This window comes from Leiobunum rupestre, chromosome 2 (genome assembly GCF_980474605.1).
Source record: "Leiobunum rupestre chromosome 2, qqLeiRupe1.1.hap1, whole genome shotgun sequence".
In the NCBI taxonomy this organism is placed as follows: domain Eukaryota; kingdom Metazoa; phylum Arthropoda; class Arachnida; order Opiliones; family Sclerosomatidae; genus Leiobunum; species Leiobunum rupestre.
In genome coordinates this window covers 4,986,955-5,004,366 of record NC_143385.1, presented here as the reverse complement: position 1 = coordinate 5,004,366, position 17,412 = coordinate 4,986,955, and the positions used below count along the sequence as shown (strand labels likewise).

The following is a 17,412-nucleotide window of genomic DNA, read 5'->3' as shown; positions in this document are numbered from 1 at the left end:
TTATGATGGCTTTAGATATATTAACAATCAGAAATAATTAAAACCCACGCTGTAGCTCGTAAATATACGTTTTAATATTTTACATCACGTAGCGTTAAAATTTTTTATATAACTATTTATTCCCTTCTTGCCATATTTTATAAATAAATCAAATAATTGGAGATCTTAAAATTAATTTTGCGTGTGAAAATACGCTGCCATTTTAGGGTATAAAAGCGGGTAAATAAGCTTTCTATACCTTACAATGCAAAGTTTCTGTGACGAGCAAAAACCATTTCGCAATCGTTTAATTAAGGGCGTTCCTCTAAATGTTTGTTTCCCAGCAAGCATAATGTTTTTCAATCGCTCCACAGATATAAACTTAATGACTGTTATTCGATATTCTACATTTCAGTTCAACAGAGATATTATAGTTTGGAAAAACACACTTCTTATTTTAAAGGCAGATAGCTCAATTGCGAAACACGAAGATGGTAATCTCAGTTTTACATGGTAAATAGCACAACCATGTAAGATATTTTGGAAAAACCAATTGATTGATAGACCTTCTACGATCTCATTAATCGTTATTCATTTTGCACTGCATGAGCCTAATAAGAGAATGACTAAGATGATACTAAATTTATCGTTGCTACAAATCAGCACGGTTTGCTAAGACTTACGTTAGAAGAAACCACCAATGGACTGTGCAAATAGGTGGGGTGGCGGAGTAATAGGTGGGGTGGCGGAGTGGTTAGCACTTTCGCCTCGCAGCAAGAGGAGGCGGGTTCGATCCCAGCTTGTGGCACTGGGTGAAAACTCGGAACAACTCCTTCCGCGTTGAGTTTGCAAGTTCTCTCCCCACTGGTTTAAGGGGTTTTCCCCCGAGTTCTTCGGTTTCCCCTTCCATAAAAACTTGTCTAGGTTAACGGTAATAGTTAGTGTAGGGAGCTGTTGGCTCGATCTCGTGGCATGCAGGGCTTGCCACCACCCTCCTACGCATTGTAACCCGGCCACCTGAATTAAGGGCTATAAAGTCGCATGATGACTTAGGCCTAAGGTGGTGCCTTGGGTATTAGCCTAGCTGATTATTTATTAAAAAAAGGATGATAAAATACGCGAATAAGTAGATTAGTTCATAATTAAAAGGGATAAAATAGCTAAACCCTAAACAAATTTGAAGAAATTAAAAAACTTACAAATAACTCGTACCAATAGGTTTTCGAACAAATAAAAAGATGCGAATCTCGGATCAAAGAGATCTTCAAGTAAAAAACTACATAGCAACGGAAAGCTGAAAAGGGGGGAGTGTGTTGGAGAATAGTATATACGAAAAGTGAAGTTAGAAGGAACCACCACGTTTTCCAATGCGATTGAAGCGTACGCTGGTGACATTTTCCTTTCCCCTCTCGTGCCGAGGTCAAGTTGGAACATGGTGATCGCGAAGACACTGTCCTTTAATATCAATAAATACATTCTTGATAATACAGAAAAAGTTCTAATATATGTCTGTTATTATTAATTTGATGTTTTATTTGCATGCACAATCGAATAAAATTAGTCACACTTTGCTACGATAATAATTTTCTTTAAATTTCTTAAAAGTATAAAACATACAAGAAACAGTTCTAACATTAGTGTTTGTTGAAACATTCTATTCATTGTATTTTATATAAGATTCTGGAATCGGTAAACCGTATATCAAAGGAAACGGTAATAGTGAGTGTAGGAAGCTGTTGGCTCGCGTGGCATGAAGGGCTGGCCACCGCCCTCCTACGCCGGCCACCTGTTTAAAGGCATTATAAGTCGCTTTATGACTTTGGCCTAAGGTAGTGCCTTGGGTATTAGCCTAACTGATTATTATTAAATGTGAATAGATCTTTGGAAAATTCTAATACACCATTGAAAAAGTTCTGAAAATAATATCTCAAGCTAAATCTCATTTAATTCTTGGTCAATAATCGACATCAAGAATCCATACCTCTACTTGGAATGCTTATCCTGCCGTATCGCTTAAAGTAAGATAACTCTGACGGCTTTGGGCCCGCCTACGAGAGAAAAAATCCCTTCTGCGCGCTCCTTTCTCATGTAGTTGTTTGTTACGTTAACAGAGCGACGTCCAAAAACATCGAGGCGAAAATCTGCTGCAATAATCATTCCAAGTAGAGGTATTGTTTTCTGTCGACATAATACTTTAAATAATTATTTAATGTAATACCATTTATATGTTTAATAACCGCGTTTAAAACAAATCTGAGCATTCGCACCTCGAGAAAGCAGATCTGACAAATCATATTCGGGTATTAATCCTGCCCTACTTCCGTAGCGCTGGTGGAACTTTACATAAAATTTAATTTACATAGTGTCCCTTTAAAAAAAGTTTAATTCGGAATTTCTTTATAGTAAAGGCGAATTCACACCAGACAAAACATTTTCCAACACGGTTTCCATAGTTTTGAAAATTAGGTTGCGTTTATTTTATAACCGAAATCAAATAAAATGAGTCACCTCTTCGGCTGAAAATGCACGGTGAGTGGGGAAATTATTGCACGAAAACCATTAAAGGTCCGTAGGGGTAGAACCATGTAATTTGGTGGACAAGATAAAGAAATCTACGTATTTGATTAAAATACCTCCTTAATTGCAATCAAGTTCAATGTTCCTCTTTGAAAAAAGGAATTTACTATTTCGAGTACTTAGTTGAACATCAAATTTCGGTTCATTTAGTTGAAGCTGCAGTCGATTTCTAGTCTCCTTGTCTCGCGATTGTAAGCGATAAATCTTAAGGCACTGCTTGACTTGACTCATGGCGGCTAACGTACAGAAATACCCTTCCCATTTAAGCCAAGGTCAAAACAACGGAAATAACGAATCCTATTACATAATTTCTCTATGGTATGTCGTTCACACGTTCCATCAAAAGGTGCCAGGATTAGGCACGTTAATCGGTGAAACCATTATTTATATTCTTACAATAATTATCGTACCACTTTCATAACTATCATTATTACAATAAATATGACACTTCCTATTTTTTTTTTGTTAATTAATAATAATAATCAGCTAGCTAATACTCAAGGAATTTTCATCCAGGTCCGACTTGAACTTGAAACTGGACTGAGTACTATATTATCTCCCTTGGTTGCAGTAAATTTCAATTATTTAGAAAGTAGGGGGATCTGTGCAGAACTTAACTTTGATTGCGAAATGACTTTGAAAATCAGGTTCAGTGATACGTTTTACTAATTATCATACTAATTGTTATTATGTTACTTTTTTCTACTTCTAAATATAAATAACTGTGTTTAATATTAATAATTGCATTTACTTTGTCTAATCAAAAGAATGCAAATTGAAGGTTTAAGCTAGAAGCTAATCTTTTCTGATTTAAAATAAAGAGAATGAGCTGCATTCCTATTAAGATTAAAATGAAGTAATGTAACTAAGAAAAGTGAATTGATAAATTTTCCCCTTGAAATATTTCTACTCACCGTAGAAATATTTTGAAATAATTGAAGAGTCGATAGAGAGAAGCATTTTATTTGTTCGATTGCTCTCAAGCCATGATTATTTGGCTCCTTTTATCCGTATCACTTTGACACGAGAAGAGATTCACAACAAAAATACTTCAGTTATTTTAAAATTATTATTTTACTTCAGTACGCGGTACGGCCGACGGAAAAAGAAATAACCTTAATAATGAACGTCACCTTCGATTGGGTGTTATTAGTTGCCCTGGGAATCCTTCAATTACGTAGCAATGCTCATCCGTCTGCTTCCATTCTAGGCAAATACTCGGTCGCTGCCGTGGCTACTGACTCTGCCCATTGCGCCGAAGTCGGAACGTAAGTGTGCGCATCCAGTTAAAGCTTTCTATTTTTAAACTCAACATTTGTTTTTTACTCTGAAGAGATGTATTAAAAAAGAATGGGTCTGCGGTCGATTCGGCAATTGCAACATTACTCTGGTAAATATTAATGTATCTTCATTAAAGGGTAGCAAACGTGACGTGGGGGAAACTAGGTGGCAGAAACTTATACAACTGCACCGTGACCCTGAAGCTGTATCTTTGGTGCTATACGGTCACGGCTCAAGTGCATTTTCTGTTAACTAGATCATGCCACTTAGATTTTCCCACCGCACTTTTTGTTTGTCTATGAAACTTAATTCGAAATATCTAGAAGTGTGCAAAATATTTGGTTAAGCCAAATAACTGTATCTAAAAATAAATTGCCTATTCAATTGGTCGAGACCTTGAAAATTATTGGTCTATGTTCACCAAATAGTCGAATATTTGAAATTTTTTAGGAAATATTTAGCTTGTCAAATAGTTTACAAAACAGGTTTAATAATAACGGTATATTTATTGCTGCAGTTTCGACCTATAAAAAAATTGGGCAAGTTTGATTTTAAAACGAAAATCACTTAAGGACATGTTAAATTCAATATTTAGCCCTTTCATTCAAAATTATTTTCAGTTTTTAATTTAGTTTTGTCCATCTTAACTACTATAAAAATTAAAATCGGTGTAGTTGCGATGTGCGTTGTTTAGGGTATTGTGCCTTATATTCAATAAACAAGGCTTGTGTCTAACATACACCATATACAAAAGCATATTTCTAGTTTATCATCGATTTAACATTTAACTTCCTAACACCTAATTTAGTTAAAAATAATTTAACTCGTCAATGCAAAGGTCAGAAAAAGTTATGGAAATTTATATTTTAACAAAAATTTTGCATTTGAAAGGAAAATTTACAAAACATTTTAATATCATCCATCGACTAAGGAACTAAAAACGTTGGTTGCACGAAATTTTAGCTTTTGATAATTAATAATTTATTAGAAAGAGCAAACATTTTATAGCAAGTACAGAAAATTGTGGAAATCGAGTTTTTCGGCGAATTTCCACATTTCTAAAATTATGTTCGGCACCCGTGACGTCAGAAAATGCGAAGCGTATCATTGGCTAATTGTCTGTAATACATTTCTTTACATCTGGGATTAAAATCAGGTTGATTTAACACCCAGGAAAAAATCCTACGCAGTAGTAATTGAAATAAGCATACACATGGCTTTCGTATTAGAATAATGATATCAAACCGAAGGTTCCTCGCGCAGAAAAACGTCATGTCTCACGCATCGAAAAGCAAGCGCGCAAAAAATTATTACGATAATAATACTTAAATTATGATTAAAAATCTTGGGCTTGAAAACTTCTAAAAGTAAACCGAATCCCTCCAATTCAGTTCCTTCTACTTTAGCAATAAAACTACAGCTTCGATTTGCTACTGCTACGGAGGAGCAACAAACCCCGAACCCACACAAGGAGAACGCAACCCGTCAAAAGTTGTTCATTTTCTTGTGTACATTTCTCATTGGTTAGCTGCTTTAGCGCCAGCTGCCGTCGGAAGGGGAAAATTCGGAAATTGTCTTCCCCTTTCCGTAAAACGTTCGGCGTAAAGGTTCGTCCAATTAATTATGAAATGAATTATGTTCATATCTATGTTTCTTGGCTTGGTTTCATTTTGTAGAGGCAAGAGCGAATGTTTTTTTTGGTCGCAAATAGCTGTATCAGTGGCCGTTACGATTTTTGTTTCCTCACTAAGACAAATGAGTCGTGCTCTTCTGTCAGAAAGGCTAACCTAGCTCGCATTGTCTTGCTTAAACTATAAATATTGATTAATAGAAACTTTTCATCCATATATCCCGACGTATTAAAATTATAATTTCTTAAAGCGACCAAAAATGACTTCAGAAATGATCAGTACTAAGTGAAAATATAATATTCAACAAAGTCGCTCTTAATTTAAAGTCGCATATCGCCAAAAAGCGCTATGTTTAATTACCAACTTTTGAGACCCGGATCTCCAAAATACATTTCGTTCTATCGAGGGCATGGTATTTTAACTTTCTATGAAGATACCTTTCCTAGAATTAGAAGGGCCTTTGTGTATGTGGTATGGGCTATCTTTACTTGGACCTTGACAAAAACACGCTTATGTTGAGTTTCGGACGGTACAGAATTTGTTTGTTTGCTACTATTTGGTCTTCATCTTTTCTTCCCGGGACCTATATTTATATGGTTAAATGACTTGTTACTTCCCCACCTGACAGGATTTAAATGGTTTCCATTGACTTTGTCGTCGCCTTTGAAAAATTATCGCTACGATGTCCGTAATAAATTACACACATTCCCAATTGTTAAACTTAGACTTCCGCCATTGCGATCAATAATGGAATTTAAGCGAAAATAAAACGTTTAACAAATTTTATTATTATACACACTGCCGGAGTCTGCCGCATTGCAAATATAAGCGTGATTTCTGACTAAATTATGTTGAGCTCAACTGGATCTTATATTACTTTACAATTTGCCACACATTTGTCATTGTATAAATTATTTTTCTAGGTATTTACGGAAAAAATAAAATAATAAAATAACATTAATTAAAGTTTAATAACAAGATAAGAAGTGTTAAGGAAGTGTGGTTATTCGTAGGTCATTAGTCACAGTGTATTCATTATAAGGCCGACGAATCTATTTATCACCCTCTCTGGGCATCTTTAATTAAAAAATTTTGTTAAAGTTTAAACTGCGAAAAATAAGTAAAAAACATGAAAAGCTTTTTTAAGACAAGACTAAGTATTTCATTTAGCATGTTATTAAGCTATTTCAGTTGAAAAATCAAACTTGGCGAATTTTTCAAAGTAGCTTAAGGAAATAGGTCTTTAAGTCGCTAAATTATTGCTCCTTGGCGTGTTTTAAAATTTCTTACACCAGCAAAGTAAACTTTTAAACCAAATACATCCAATACCATTTGGTATTTTATACGTTCCACCAAACAAATCGATGATTGAAATATTCGATTTAGTATTTGACGTGACTAGACAAAAACATTTGTTATACGATTCTCTCCCCAGAAAATGGTATTGGTACACCTCTGGAAATAACCTAACAACCATTTGAAATTTCAATACTACTTTTATATTTTTAGTTTTTTTTTATGAATTGTTTCCTTGAATAGCATGGGCGTGGTAACACCTCAAAGCATGGGCATTGGCGGTGGTTTCTTCATGATTATTTACGATCGGTAAGTCTGTTCAAAAAAAGTACTTATTTGTACATTGCTTTTAAATTTGACTCTCCGATAGGTCTAGACAAAGAGTGAGGGTGCTGGACGCCAGGGAGACAGCGCCATCTGGAGCCACTGAAGATATGTTTGGAGGTGATCCCAATAAGAGTACAATAGGTATAAAACAAACATTTACCGTTTAACTAATATAATTAGTAAGTTTTGAAACGTGGTTGAACCCACCATCAGACATGGGCAAAATCGCTAGTGATTTTTAGAGATTCACTCTCCCTCAAGAGTGAGTGGAACCAAATAAAAACTTCACTCCTTCCCACATTCGCTTTTCGAAACTCGACGAGTTCACTTCATCAAAGAAATAGATTAGTCCAGGTCACTAATTTCACTCTTATTTTTTGCGGGAAACTAGAAATTTAAGTCGGGAAATTTGAATTCGTTCCTAAATGTATATTTTAGCCTCCCTTCCCGTTAATAGATGGCACCACGCACTCCAGTAAAGTCATTAATTTAAATTTAAATTTCCCGCCTTCTTTTAATAGTCTGGAAAATCGATAAGAGTAAAAGAGCTGACCTTGACCACCTTCACTCTTTTCTCGCGAGCAGAGTGAGAAAGGTTTGGGGGAAAATCACTCGCATATATTCACTCCGAGTTTTGCCCAACTCTGCCCTTTATAATCCTTCATCGAATGCCTGTATCCAATGCCCAAATTTGGACTGGAATCAAAACGCATACAGTTCAATGCCATTTCTGTTTCGATAAAAAAAATTGTCATCGCCCTCACTCTAACTAAGCAGTAATTCTGCTAAGAAGAAAAATTAAGCTGTGTTCCTTTTCCGAAACTAAAGATTACGCAACTGCTCCACGACACCCTATACTTAACCGTATTACTTATTTTTATTATGTTACTTATGGTAAATTACTTATCATTTGAAATTTTTCTCTACATATTTAGATATTTTATTTAAACAACACCAGGTCTGATAAAAATTGCGACCCAGATCGCCTCGAAGTTAAAATTTTAAATATCATTAATTTTTATGTATAATTATAATGTATACATCTAGGTGGGTTATCGATTGCTATTCCATCTTCGATTCCGGGATATCTGGAAGCTTACGAGGCATACGGCAAACTTGATTGGTCAGAGTTGTTCAAGGGCGCCCTGAACTTTAGCAGACACGGATTTACAGTCACTGCTCATTTAGCTCAAACAATTGAAAAAACTACGAACAGCTCGAAATATATTGAGTACTTAAGGTACGTTTTTTCACTTAACTGTTTTTGAGTGTAACTCTGGAGGATTTTAATTCCCTTATGCTATAAGAAAGATAAGGTTAATCGTTGATGAGAATTTAATTAATTTGAAATATTTTTTATCAAGACCAAGCTAGAGCCCAAGAAACGTTTGTTATAGTTTCTTATAAGTAGAGGTAACAATGTTTTTCTCGTGCTACACATCTTTAAAAGATGCCTTTGTAAAATGTCCTGAAGACCGTGAGAAATTGGACAATTGCATGTGAATTCGCGGATTTATAATTGCAGTATGTAAGAAAAGGTTCTCGTGAACACATTTTTAAAAGCAAACGTGCCGTAAAATGACATTGGCCTAGCATAGGCAGATATATCGGAAACGTAGCTTATTAAAAACGTCTGGTAGAGATTTTCGTACATTAACGTTAATAGTTATTGTAGGGAGCTGTTGGCTCGCGTGGCATGCAGGGCTTGCCACCACCCTCCTACGCATTTTAACCCATCCACCTGAAATAATGGCTTTAAAAGTCGCTTGATGACTTAGGCCTAAGGTCGTGGCTTGGGTATTAGCCTAGCTGATTTATTTATTTTGATATTTCTATAATGAAACCTCATGCGAAACCAAAATCAATAGAGTTTATGATTCCAATGCTTTTGGAAAATTGAAATCAATAAAATCAAATCCTTTTCAGAGAGCTATTGACTAATCCAGTCACTAATCAGTATTATAAAGAAGGTGAAATAATGAAGAATGATATGTTATTCGAAACACTGCAAAAAATAGCAAGTGATCCACAAGCTTGGTACAAAGAAATGGCCGATGACTTAGCGAACGATATCCAAGAAGCGGGCGGAATTATTTCATCCGAAGACTTAAGGAGTTACTTGCCATTGTGGAGGGAAGCCACGGTGGCCAATATTGGCTCCGAATACAAGCTTTACAGCGTGCCACCGCCTGGAAGTGGGGCCATACTGTCGTTTATACTAAATGTCATGCAAAACTACAATCTAAGTCCCCAATCTGTATCTAATCTCAACGCCACAATTCTGACCGCTCATCGAATGGTTGAAACTTTCAAATTCGCGTACGCCAGAAGGATGGACCTCGGAGATTTGTTCTTTAGTGACGTTTCATATCAGGTGAGCCACGGTTATTCCAACCCTTTAATAATGTAATTTATATGGCTCAATTATAGCACCATTCAACTTAAAATGATTAAATTACGATTAAGAAAACTGAGAATACCATTATAAAGAAATTTGTACTGCTATTAAAATATGTTGTTATGTTACCATTTCAGCGACCCCTTTCCGATAGATAAGTATCAACACTTGTTTAAATCCTACGGTCAGAGAGTTGCCTTAGTTCGCCTGCTCATTTTATATAGAGTAACGTAGCGGACAACCTATGAAGATCTTTAACTGAAGTTGCTTTCGGTGTTTCAAAAGGAAGAGCTTCTCGTGTTGGTCGCCACGTGTGTCTATGTAAATAGACTTTTAGGTACACACAATCCCTCGATGTATTAATATATATTAAATATTAAATTTAAATTTGAACAATTTTCCAGCCATCTTGTAGTACATTAACATAAAAAACCCAAGGGGAATTTTATCTGATATTTTCCGAGTTACCTGGTTTTGGAAATGCGGTAGTGAAACACAAACACCTTGAATTTAAATTAATTTTATCGAAAAATTATTTTTTTTGGGTAACCTGGTTTTGGAAATAAGGTAGCGAAACGCGAATCCATTTAATTAAATTAATTTTTAGACAAACCAAATTTTTCGAGTTACCTGATTTTGGAAATAAGGAATTGAAACGCAAATGTTTTTAGGAGTTAGATCAATTGGTACGAAATTTAAATATCACAATATTGCGTACGCGGGTTTTTGAGTCCCGTGAATTTGCCAGAGATCTCACTTAAAATTAAAATTTCTAAATGTGACCGAAAACGTACTTCAGAATAGATCAGTACTAACTGAACATATAATGTTCAACCAAGTCGCTCTTAATTTAAAAGAATATGTAGATTTAAAGTCAGATATCGCCAAAAAGCACTAAAATGGGAAATTACCAACTTGTGGGCCCCGATTGACCAAATTTTGGGCCCCCGATCTTCAAAATTCATAGCACACTACCGAGGACATGATATTTCCTTTCGGTTAAGATATCCCAGGCCCTTCTTAACCTAATTATATGAGAGTAATGTGGTTTACGGCGGCATCGGCTACAATGTACGGGGGTCAGTGCACACAAATCCGTGTGTTTAAAAACCATATTTGTCCACCAGCCATACCTGTAGCACAAAATGCTAAGAACAAATCACGATTTAAAGTCGGGTTCTAGTTTCCAATTTTAAAGATCAACGTTTTCTGGGTATAATTCGGTAAACATTTAAAAATTTTATATTTATTTGTGTATTAAAACTTTTGAAGGTCAAGATAAAAATTTATTTGTGTTATAAAACACAAGATCGACATTTTGAAGGTCAGAATTAATTTTTGTTTACGATCGATTACTTAATCGATGATGCTTATTATGATAAGCCGATGAGCATTCTGAAATAGCTTACCTGAGACACTCAATGATATTCAAATTACGCAGGCTTTTGATGACTTAACTTCAAAGGAATACGCTAACTACATATCTCAGAGGCTTATGAACAACGGGACCAGTGACGATCCGTCTTATTACGGCGTGCGAACGTACTTGGACGATGACAGCGGGACGTCTCACTTGGCCATCATTGCCCCGAATGGAGATGCCGTGTCAGTCACAAGTTCAATTAACGCATAGTGGGTGTTGATATTTTTCACTTATTTTTAACATGTCTAATTCTGATAGTGCAGCACGCGTTGAACAATCTAGCCAAAGCTTTCTCAAAACGTAATTATATTGTTAATTTTAGCACATATTATACAAAGGCCATTAGGTATATACAAAGCTTCAAAAAGAAAAACTTAGCAACACCTCTTGGATCAGCATCCAAAATCTCCCTGTCGAGGAGAATCAAACTCTAACCAGTGGCGGCGCTAGGGGGTAGACCAGGTAGGCCATTGTCTACCTTAAAATTTCGAGGGGCCCCAAAATCATCCTGTAAGAGGCCCCAAATTGATCTAGAAAGGGTCTCAAAATTGTCCCAAGAGATAAAATTATTTATAAATAACAATGAAACGATTGTCGATAATGTATTTAGAAATTTTTAAGGTATCTCCTAGTAAATTAAACCAGTTCTGTTATATTTTGACTCGTTTTACTGTTGTTAAAACGTTTTTGTTCGTCATGTACATCACTACTTTATTTTATTGAAGCATTTCGTTGAGAAAAGGGGGGTCCCGGGTCGGAGGCCCATTTATTTGGTTTGCTTACCCTCGCGAAAATTCCTGGCGCCGCCACTGACTCTAACGAAAACGAAAATATTAATTTGACCCCCAAAAATAAAGCTTTAAGTGGATTGGAATTTCAATAGAGAAACGGAAACGTTCACACGACGGGTCATCAAATGAGGGAAGAGGGCAGCATCCCGAGGGAGCGCACGAGGTGCTACGCTCTTTAGTCGAACTGCTACATAGCACAACTTTTAGCATTAAAAATAAAATAATTTATTGGAAAATTTAAATTAGGAAACAATTAACAGTAATTGATCCTGTTCTTACTGAACCACTACAACTAAGAGTTGAATAATTTTATTAAGTGCTGAAACAAAAGCATACCATATTTAATTAGTCAAGTAGTTCATAGACATAGCCGTCAGTGGCGGAACCATGATGCGTGATCCTAGGAGTAAAATCTTTAATTTTACTCCCCAAGAGCAAAAAGTAGTCCAAAACTATCATAGCTTTGTTTTCATATACTCAGTGTCAAAATACCGGTGTGACTCGGAAAAATTACATTTGTGGAGTCGCTTAGTCCTTTGAAAGTTTTTTTTTTGGGCAAATGATTGATCAGTTTTTTTTGCATCACCCACCCAAATATTTTGTGCTCTAAGCTGTTCAAACTCTCACCCTCTTGTAGGTACGATATAGGTTATGTAAATGCATCTGAGGGCACATTCTTCCGTGGCAAAGTGCACGCAAAATAATCCCAGATAATAACATTCATCAAAACAAAACCAAAGTGTTTTCCTTTTCAAAAAAAGCGTAGCCTTTAGTAAAACATAATGTATTTCTAATTACCGAATTTACCTTCTCTTTAATACTAGACCACTACTTCTGGGGAGTTGAGGTAAAATACTCTATTGAACCCTTAAAGGGAAAAGGTTTTAAAATCTCCCTACCTGGCAATGTATCTGGGATTAAAACTAAAATTAACATTGAAAAAATCGTGAAAGATTAAATGCCGTTAGATTATCTAATTTTGGTTTCCTTCTTGAAGTTTTGGAAGCAAAGTGCTGTCGAAGAAAACAGGAATTATCCTTAATAATCAAATGGATGATTTCTCTTCGGCACGTATCATCAACATTTACGGCGTGCCTCCGTCACGTCCCAATTACATTGCACCGGGGAAAAGACCGCAGTCTTCCATGAGCCCATCAATACTCGTAGACTCTAATGGCAATGTGAAACTAGTTCCGGGAGCTGAAGGTGGAACCATGATTACCACCGCCGTGGCTCAAGTAACTCCCTAGAAGCTTTCCTTAGCATCTTCTAGCACACAAAGTCGTTCTTTCGAAATAAGCCGGTTAAATAAAAATGGACTGTAGAGAATGAAAAAATTCAGTTGACGAGAATTATCAATATTATCACAAGTGGTATTACTCTAAGTACCCAAGTTCGAACGGGTTCTATGGGGGTTATGCCTGTCCGTGTGCCAAACTCTTTATCTCTAAAATAGTACTACCTCTACCAACTACTCAAATGAATGCTAACCAATGCCGCGGTAGGCTTACGCCTTAGTGCTCGGTTACTAGAAAACCGAAGGGGGAAAAACCGACGGTATCTCGAGTTTCCTCTCAATTCTCGAGGGGGATAGTTTTGATTATTCTTTCCCCCAAAATGTCCTATACAAGAGAAACGGCCTAACCCAATGAGATTCCTAAGCCCCGTTAGTTCCCGTTTGGCACACTAGTGGGCGCCACTAGCAGAAATAAAATTCAAATCTTTCTCTCTTCGATTCTCTTGAGGATTTTTCGCAAAGGCCCCCTGAACCACCTCACGTGCTGACGTCACGAAACGGGGGAGAACACGTCCCAGAGAACAGCGCGTCTTGGGTACTTAGCGTAATACCACTTATGATATTATAAATGTTAGGAAATAATTCATATAAACAAGAATATATTCAAGTTAACAGGGATATGCTGCCACAATTATAGACTTTGTTTTATGATTCCCAGGAGAAAATCTCCGCCTACGATTGTATTGTATTTTCTTCTTACCGAAAGAAAGGAGGGCATGGTTTTTCATCCTGGAATCTCGATCCAATAGGACTGGTGTGCTTCCACATATTCTAATAAAAAAATAATCAGCTAGGCTAATACCGTGTTTGCCTACGTTTTGGATATAAATTATACAATATTACGTATTTAGAAATACTTTTCAGGCGGAAGTAGATGTGCAGATTGCTATAAAAGCACATGTAGTTATTTACTTTTTATCTCTTTTATTAAATTATATGTCATTTCATTTCAGGTTATTTTAAAAACCATATTCTTTGGCATGAATATTAAAGAAGCAATTGACAGTCCAAGAATTCATCACCAGCTGTTCCCGAATTACATCTCATACGAAAAATATTTTTCAAAGGTACCTTTTTAATTATATTACTCCTTTCCGTAGAAAACAGGGGTGCCCGAGGTGGCGATATTGACCTTCAAAATGGCGATAATGACCGTCACAATGGTGTTCTCGACATTTAAAAGGGCGATCTAGACCTTCAAAATGGTGATCTAGACCTTCAAATAGGCAATCGCGACTTTAAAATGACGATAACGACCTTCAAAATGGCAATCCCGACTCTAAAATGGTGATCTAGACCTTGAAAATGGCAATCGCGATAACGACCTTCACCATGTTTATCTAAAATTAACTAAAATCTTACTATAAAAACTATTATAAACAAGGTGATCTCGACCTTCAAAATGTTTTTCTAAAATATACTAAAATCTTATTATGAAAAAAAATACTATTAACAAGTTGATCACGACAGTTGTAGAAAATGTTCCTTCCACTCTAGACCTTGTTGTTCTCGACCTTCAGAATGTCGATCTTTTAAATAAGAAATTAAGGAAGAATAAGTTTTCCAAACGCGATTAATGTCATTCCATTTCGAATGCGCCAACGAGTTTACTACAGTTCGGGGAGATTTCGTTATAAATTGGTACAGATACGACTAAACCTTTACATGTATAGCAATTCAATTCATTCCTAAACATAGACACAAAAATACTCAATTTATACCTATATTATATATTTATATATATTATATATTTATATTATTATTTATTTTTTAGTTATCTATCGGTTAATTTTAATCGAATTATAATAGATATCCCTTTAATCCATGGTTTATAAACTCTAGTTACGTTACCATTTTCACCCATATTACGAAATGCCTTAATTACATAAGTAATGAAATGTTTTTATATGTAGGACATTTTGGAAGGTTTAAGAAAACTAGGGCACAAAATCAAAGAGTTAGATGAATTAGGAGCCATCGTCCAGGCCGTGATACGCGGAGATGACGACCGACTCTACGCGAACTCTGATTACCGGAAAGGAGGAAGTATCGCTGGATTTTAAAATAATTGGTTGTTTTAATAATAAATTTAATGTCAAATTCTGGTTTTTATTTATTTCAAGGGTTTAAGATTTGATTACCGAATTTACTTTTCCTCACCATAGGTTTCTTATAACGTGTGACGTCAGAATTTAATAGTATCGCTTCTAGATCTTTATTTTATCTCTAAAACGAGTAGTGTTAAATCAATATCTTCATTAGCAGTAAAATAATTATCTAAAGAGGTAAACTTCAATTTACGGATGGTTGCGAGTGATTAAATATCAATGAAATATTTGAAAAAGATGATTTAGCCAAGAATGTATTTATTTATACTCAGGGAGAATGAATATGTCGAGACTATCGACGGACACGTTGAGGCCCTAACCCCGTCACGCTAAGGGGGGGGGAGGAAAAAAGGAGGCGGTCTTATTTTTTGCGTCCTCGCAGCAGCGTTAATCGCGTCGAAAAAAGTAATTTTTAAGAACCAATGAGAGTGCAGTATTATTTGATTTTATAAAAGCGGAGGAGCATACCGGGGGCCCCAATGGGTGGGATTGGAAAAACGCAAAAAATTCTCTCGACATATTCATTCTCCCTGAGTATAAATAAATACATTCTTGATTTAGCTAACTGAGTGTGATTTTATTTCGATAAAATGTTGCGGGTATTCCATATGTTTCTCCGATATTAAGTTAAATTTAAAATATAGAACCTAACATCTGTGTTCTTAAAATCAAATACAATTCACCAAATTGGCTTTCTGCCATTTTTAAAATATTCATTTTCTTGGTAATCGAGGATTATAAATTGAAAAACGGTTAAGAAAGGACGTGTCTCATGATACCCCAAAATAAGTCATATGCGAACCAGCAGAAGAATATCCAAACGGGACTATGGCGATTAATTTTGGTTAGCAGACTTGTCGAATAATATCGCGGTACTAAAAATTACTTACTCCCAATATGATGATGGAAAGACTTTATTGAATACAAGACCTTTTGCTGAGAAGGCTGCAGTACAAGGAGAAATGGGGTGGTATACCATGGTACAAAGAGAAGTCCAGAGCACGTTTTATGTCAAGACGCTGAAGGGTAGGTGGAAAACATACTAAGCCTGGTCTCGAAAAGTCCCTCCCGAAGCAAAAACTCTTGCCTTTTTATGCTGTCTAAAAATAATCCCGAAAGGAGAACTGTCATGATGGGTCTTCGAGTGGAAGCCTTCGGTTTCCGGCTACATGTAGAACTGGATCTTTATTGACTAGCGTGAGGAAAAATGAGCTGATAGATGTATCACCACAGTGTCTTCTTTGTAAGGTAGATGCGGAAATATAAGGTTTTGTCAATAGGAAATACCAAAGCGAAAATATTAGCAGCAGTGCTTCGACAATGGCAGATCAAGAAAAATACAGCTATATTTGTAAAATAATTCCATAATTTAAGATAAATTTAATATTATCTACCTTAATTTAACTTTAAAATTTCAGTTATTTCTAAGTCTTTCAATTTTTATAATAAAATAATAGTATATTAAATATTTTTCATAATGCAATTTGTATGACGATGTATGTATGAGCTCATTATCAGCCGTCTTGTTTCATAAGGGTGTCTTTAGACCGCAGAATTAAAACCTTTAAACCTTTGTACGAAATTGGGACCGTGTGCCAAAGACATGCAGTGGTAGTTCCGTTCACGATAAAACGTAATTTCAAAACGGTTAAGTTAAGTTGGAAAATGTTTAGGGTGTAAAAATTAAATTAGATTTTAGGCTAAGACGAGACGGGAGATTTTTGGTTATATTACGAATATCAATAAGCATATCTACAAACCACCAATGACTAAAGAAAATTAACCGAGAAGGTTAAATTTAACGTTGATTGATAAAATAAGCGGGAAAAAGGGTATTCTTTACCGTTAAATTGCTTTCTTTGCAAATATTTTTTGTTGTAAAGCCAAATAATAATTTGTTAAACGCTCCAGCGAATTTCATAATTAAACGTAATTATAAAAGAAGATTAGACGATGACCATTTATTTTCTGAAATAATGCGCCTTTTGGGTAATTTTCTTGATAATTAAATATTTTCAAATGCAAATAATTAAATTTAATTACCCTAGAGCGTCTAATTATCTTCGTTAATGTATTTCGTTTGTATTCTTCAGATATACAGTCCACTATGTTTATTTAAATTATTACAAAAGTATTACAGAGATCGTATCATTGCCTATTTCAAAACATTCTAATGACTATCTGATGATCATCAAACTATGTAATATTTTTATATATCGTCCTGACTATCCAAGATTCAGTTATTCAATCCTTAATTTGTTTTCGCATTAAATTTTGTAAATTAGATTTGTAATTTTAATCATA

At 35.4% G+C, this 17,412-nt stretch overlaps 1 protein-coding gene across 1 annotated transcript; it reads left to right on the top strand.

The window, feature by feature from the left end:
* Window positions 1-3,678: 3,678 nt before the first annotated feature.
* LOC149955572 (scoloptoxin SSD14-like) lies at window positions 3,679-15,063 on the top strand. The gene is made up of 10 exons (XM_090166694.1): window positions 3,679-3,824; window positions 3,890-3,946; window positions 7,008-7,073; window positions 7,135-7,232; window positions 8,139-8,331; window positions 9,018-9,465; window positions 10,931-11,121; window positions 12,701-12,941; window positions 13,954-14,067; window positions 14,914-15,063. Exons 1-10 carry the CDS (start codon window positions 3,679-3,681, stop codon window positions 15,061-15,063), a joined length of 1,704 nt encoding a protein of 567 aa, XP_090022820.1.
* The last annotated feature ends 2,349 nt before the right edge of the window (window positions 15,064-17,412 follow it).